The sequence below is a fragment of the Lytechinus variegatus genome, chromosome 1 (assembly GCF_018143015.1).
Source record: "Lytechinus variegatus isolate NC3 chromosome 1, Lvar_3.0, whole genome shotgun sequence".
Lineage (NCBI taxonomy): Eukaryota > Metazoa > Echinodermata > Echinoidea > Temnopleuroida > Toxopneustidae > Lytechinus > Lytechinus variegatus.
Window position 1 is genome coordinate 46,686,109 of NC_054740.1, and position 5,654 is coordinate 46,691,762.

The window sequence follows — 5,654 nt, forward strand, 5'->3', positions numbered from 1 at the left end:
GTTCCACACTTTTTTCAGATAAGTGTTTCCAATACTTAGCAGTGAAAACCATGTTCATAAATGTTATAGATTATAATAAAAACAGATTCAAAGATAATTAGTACACCACTAACTGTTACCAAATTACATCAAATAAAAATACATATATTTGAAGCACTCTGTGGTATAGCGCCACCTTGTGAAGTGTGCTAATAAATGTTGAAGTTAAAATGGTACTTCGTTGATCAGTCTCCGTTGTTAACTTGTCGTGTGCCTTGGGAATGATGTGGGGACAAACACCACAAATGGCGAACGAGGATCGGGATTTTCGTACCCTATCAGGATCCAAAGTGTGAGAAGCTCCCAGGCAGGTAAATCGGAGAAATATGACTGTGAATGTGGGTGTCGTCTTGCTGTAAAAGTGCTCGTGTGGCGTGGAACTTAGTTAGTCCCATGCACAATTATCGGTGTTACTGCTCGTGAGAAGAAGCGTACATTGACTGTGAAAATGGCGTCGGCTCCAGCGGGTAAAGCAGAGAGTTTTAACCCAGATGTGGAACCTTATGAGGTTTATAGGGAGCGTATTGATCAATATTTCATAGCAAATGACATTAACAATGAAAGGAAGAAGGTTGCTGTCTTGCTATCGGTCATGGGTGCCAAGGAATATGGGTTACTCAAAAGTCTTGTAGCGCCAAGGAGAGTTCCAGAACTTTCACTTGATGAGATTGATGCAGTATTGAAAGAGCACTACAACCCCACACCCCCTGTTATGCTTGAGAGATACAGATTCTACAAAAGAAACCAGGGACATGATGAGACGATTGCAGTGTATCTGGCTGAGCTGAAAAAGATGGCTGAGACGTGTGATTTCAGAGTGTTTCGCAGTGAGGCGTTGAGAGACAGATTCGTTTGTGGTTTAGCAGACCGGAACATTCAGAAGCGTCTACTGTCGGAAGATAACTTGACCATCGACAAGGCTGTCAAATTGGCTCTTAGTATAGAGGCAGCTAGTAAGAACGCTGAAGTGTTACAGCCAGGTGATTCGAAAAGTAGATCCAGCTACGTGAACTATGGGAAGTCTACCAATGATTGCTACTGTTGTGGAAGAAAAGGACATGTAAAGAAACAGTGCAGGTACAAAGACTACACTTGTGAAATTTGTCATCGTAAAGGACACTTGAAACAAGTCTGTAAGGATAAGAGTAGTAGTCTTAAGTCAAAGTCAGGTAGAGAGAAAGAGCAAAAGAAAGAAAAGTCTCACAAACCAAAGTATAAGAGTAGAAGAAAGTCAAGAGTAGGGGTAAGCCATGTAGAGGGTGATCAGGTAGAAACAAGTAGTGTTGGAAGTTCAGAGTCAAACACAAGTGATGATGAAGATGTATATCACATTAGAGTCCATAAGGTAAATAGAAGTGTTCAACCTATCATGGTCAATGTTGAAATAGAAGGTACAAAAATACCGATGGAAGTTGATACAGGCTGTGGTGTTTCTATCATAAGTCAAGCTGTGTTTGAAAAGCATTTCAAGCAGAAAGTACAGGTACAGAAGTGTGGAGTAAAACTCAAGACATTTACAGAAGAGAAAATACCTGTATTGGGTAAATGTGTGGTAGATGTCAACTATCATGGTCAAAGAAAGAGATTACCATTAATTGTTGTAAAGAATAATGGTCCAACTTTACTGGGTAGAGATTGGTTGTGGACAATTCGTCTGCAGTGGAAAGAAATATTTTCTGTCCACCATGCGTCACAGTGTAGTTCACCACAAGACAGAATAGAGAAGATAGTAGCTAACAGTGATGTCTTTGACAATAATGTTGGGAGAGTTAAAGGGGTTCAAGCCAAATTGAAAGTGAGAAATGATGTAGAGCCAAAGTTCTTTAAACCCAGGCCTATTCCTTTTGCACTCAAAGACAAAGTAGCTGAGGAAATTGATAGGTTAGTGAAAGAAGGGATACTAGAACCAGTGGAGTTTTCAGATTGGGCTGCTCCTGTTGTACCGGTCCAAAAGCCGGATGGTAGAATTAGGCTTTGTGGTGATTACAAAGTTACCATTAATCCACAGTTAGAAGTGAAAGAATACCCTATGCCTAGACCCGAAGAGCTTTTTGCTAGCCTTCAAGGTGGGAAGAAGTTTACAAAGCTTGGTTTGAAGAATGCTTATCAACAAGTTGACTTAGAGGAAAAATCAAGACAATATGTTACAATTAACACACATCTAGGATTATTTAGGTATACAAGGTTACCGTTTGGAGTGAGTTCGGCCCCGGCCATATTCCAGGAATGCATGGATAAGATACTACATGGTCTGCAAGGAGTTGGTTGCTACCTGGATGATATCATAGTCACAGGGTCGAATGACCAGGAACATGCCTCCAACCTGGAAAGGGTTTTAAAGAGGCTTAGCCAGTTTGGACTAAGGCTGAAGCAGTCCAAGTGTGTATTTCTTCAGAAGTCGGTGGAGTACCTAGGGCACGTTGTAGATGCAGAGGGGTTACACCCGTCCCCGTCCCGTGTTGAAGCCATTGCATCAGCATGCCCGCCTAGAGATGTCTCTGAAGTACAGTCCTTCATAGGGATTGTCAATTATTATCGAAAGTTCATTCCAAATTTGGCATCTATTTTGGAACCTATAGATGAGCTGAAGAAGAGTAAGCAGATGTTTGTCTGGACAGACAAATGCCAAGAAGCCTTTGACTTGGTTAAGAAGATCCTAAGCTCTAATCAAGTATTGTGTTACTTCGATCCAAGCAAAGAGGTAACTCTCGCAGTGGATGCGTCACCCTACGGGATAGGAGCTGTTATCTCCCATGTGACGGAAGGAGCTGAGGCACCCATTGCCTATGCATCCAGAAAGTTGACTAAGGCCGAGACAAATTATTCTCAACTAGAAAAGGAAGCACTTGCCATTGTCTACGGTGTGAGATTTTTCCATCAGTATCTTTGTGGTAGGAAGTTTACACTTCTGACCGACCACAAACCATTGACCTTTCTCTTGGGACCAAAGAAAGGGATTCCTGTGCTTGCAGCATCACGGTTGCAACGTTGGGCTATTTTGCTCTCAGGATACGTGTACGAAATTAAATATCGTACTTCTAAGCAGAATGCAAATGCTGATTTTCTGTCACGTCTTCCCAGTTCTGGAAAGATTGAGAGCCAGCAGGATGAGTTTGTCGTCAAGTGGACTGAAGAGGCTACTAAGACGAATGAGGCAAAGTTGAAGTCCTTGCCGATTACAGCCGAGAAGATACGACAGGCCTCGGAGAAGGATAAGACCTTGTCAAGAGTTCGGATATTTGTCCTGAATGGATGGCCACGTCGAGACGAGCTATCACCAGATTTCGATGCGTGGCTAAGGAAGAAAGATGAGATGACGGTGGAATCAGGTTGTTTGTTGTGGGGAACAAGGGTTATTATCCCAGAATGTCTGCAGCAATACATCTTAGAAGAACTCCACCGAGGTCATCAAGGAATGGTGAAGATGAAGAGTCTTGCTCGGATGCATGTGTATTGGCCAGGTCTTGATCAGGATATTGAACGATTGGTACAATCTTGTGCACCATGCCAAGCCATGCAGACTTTACCATCTGCAGCTCCGGTGAATCCTTGGGCATGGCCCTCACAGCCATGGCACAGAGTACATATTGACTTTGCTGGACCATTTTTGGATCAGATGTTCTTGTTAGCTGTCGATGCTCACAGTAAATGGCCAGAGGTCATTCCCATGAAATCTACAACAGCTTCAAATACCATTAGAGTTCTGAGAAGTCTATTTTCACGACATGGTCTTCCCATGGAAGTGGTATCGGATAACGGACCCCAGTTCGTTGCAGAGGAGTTTTCTATCTTCTTGAAGAAGAATGGAATCCAGCACATCAAGTCTGCCGTGAAGCACCCAGCTTCTAATGGGGAAGTGGAACGTTTTGTTCAAACCTTCAAGAAGGCCATGAAGAAAGCAAGATCAGATGAAGGTGATGTGCGTCTGAAGTTGGATAGGTTTTTGTTGTCATACAGAACCACTCCTCATGTGGTTACTCAAGAAACACCAGCCAAGATGCTTATGGGGAGAGAGTTGAGGACACGCCTGAGTCAAGTGAGACCAGATTTAGGCTTGAAGCTACAACAGAAGAGAGCTCCCAAGAAAGATAGAGTGAGGATGTTTGAGGTTGGAGAACAAGTAAGGGTTCTTGATTTTCGGATCAATGCTGATAGGTGGTCTGAAGGTGTGGTGACCAAAGTCCTTGGTCCAGTGACTTATCAGGTTGCGGTTGATAGTTTTCTGTGGAAAAGGCATGTTGATCAGATCAGAAAGATGGTACAGCATGTAGATTCCAGGTTGAGGTTGGAGCCATTCAAACCAACGGTACCAAACACAGATATGCACAGAGATCATATCACAATCACAGACACCTCAACAGACAAAGACTTGCCAAACACACCAAGTACATCACAGAAACATACATCTCAATCACCTCAGAAAATCACTCCAACTCAACAGAACAGTCAGACAGAGCACCAGCCAAACAAAGAACAAATCTTGCGTCGTTCAAAACGTCAAATCACAAAACCAGATCGGTTAAATTTGTAACTTTAAGTGTATATATATATATACATTTGTGTCAGGCAAAATCTGTGACATTTTAATTTGTTTAGTTAACCTTTGATATGTTTCATGTTATATTGGAAGTACAGTAAATATGAAGCTTTGATGGCACATTCTAGCTTATTGATTAATAGTGGATGAAAAGTACTTGTACACTAATGAATGATAAGAATAAGTTTTCTACAATTGTTGTTTTTCTTTGAGTAACAGATGACTGCTATTCTCAAACTCTGTATAAAACAAAAAAACAAAAAAAATGATATCTCAAATCAAGATTTTTATATCTAAACTCACTAGTGACTATTAATAGTTTGTATTTAAAATGTTTGCAATTATCAAAGATATAAGCTGTCAACAATTCTGAAACTTAATACTGAAGTCAAATAGACAGAATGTTTCCGTACAATATCCATCTTTTCAAATTTAAACCAACAGACTTTACATGTAGTTCAGTTGCAGTTTATTTGCTCTAATGCCAGGATGTATTTGTCTGGAATGTCATTTTTTTTTTTCATTATAAGATATTGTTGTATGTAAATAACCTTGCGATGTCCATAAGTTCTGGACTTGTCAGGTTTGAAACTGTTTGTAAAAAAAAAACCAAACAAACATGCACTTATATGCAGAATGCATGGATATGTATTTTTTTTTTCAAGAGGAAGGAGAGGAGATGTGGTATAGCGCCACCTTGTGAAGTGTGCTAATAAATGTTGAAGTTAAAATGGTACTTCGTTGATCAGTCTCCGTTGTTAACTTGTCGTGTGCCTTGGGAATGATGTGGGGACAAACACCACAAACTCCAATAAGAATATATACATATGAAAGTCTGTATTTTATCAATGCCCTTTACATTGGTATTAATAGACAAATAACATTGCTTCTGTGTTGGCATGAGCAATAGTTAGTGCAAATGCTAATTAATTTGTAACTAATTAAGTTCATTCCAACTGGAAGTTCCAATTGGATCCAGTTGGAAACCAATTGGTTTCAACTGGTTCCAGTTGAAAACCAGTTGCCTCCAATTGGTTTCAACTGGAACCAATTGAAACCAGTTGCCTCCAATTGGATT

The 5,654-nt window shown here is 40.7% G+C and overlaps 1 protein-coding gene across 1 annotated transcript; it reads left to right on the forward strand.

Moving 5' to 3' along the window:
• The first annotated feature begins 487 nt into the window (after positions 1-487).
• On the forward strand, positions 488-4,570 carry LOC121430750 (uncharacterized protein K02A2.6-like). Its single transcript, XM_041628137.1, has one exon. The coding sequence runs from the start codon at positions 488-490 to the stop codon at positions 4,568-4,570; it is 4,083 nt and encodes a 1,360-aa protein (XP_041484071.1).
• Positions 4,571-5,654: the final 1,084 nt, after the last annotated feature.

Bases quoted from the DNA above. Each gene is read 5' to 3' on its own strand.
- LOC121430750 (XM_041628137.1), top strand. From the start codon at position 488: ATGGCGTCGGCTCCAGCGGGTAAAGCAGAGAGTTTTAACCCAGATGTG.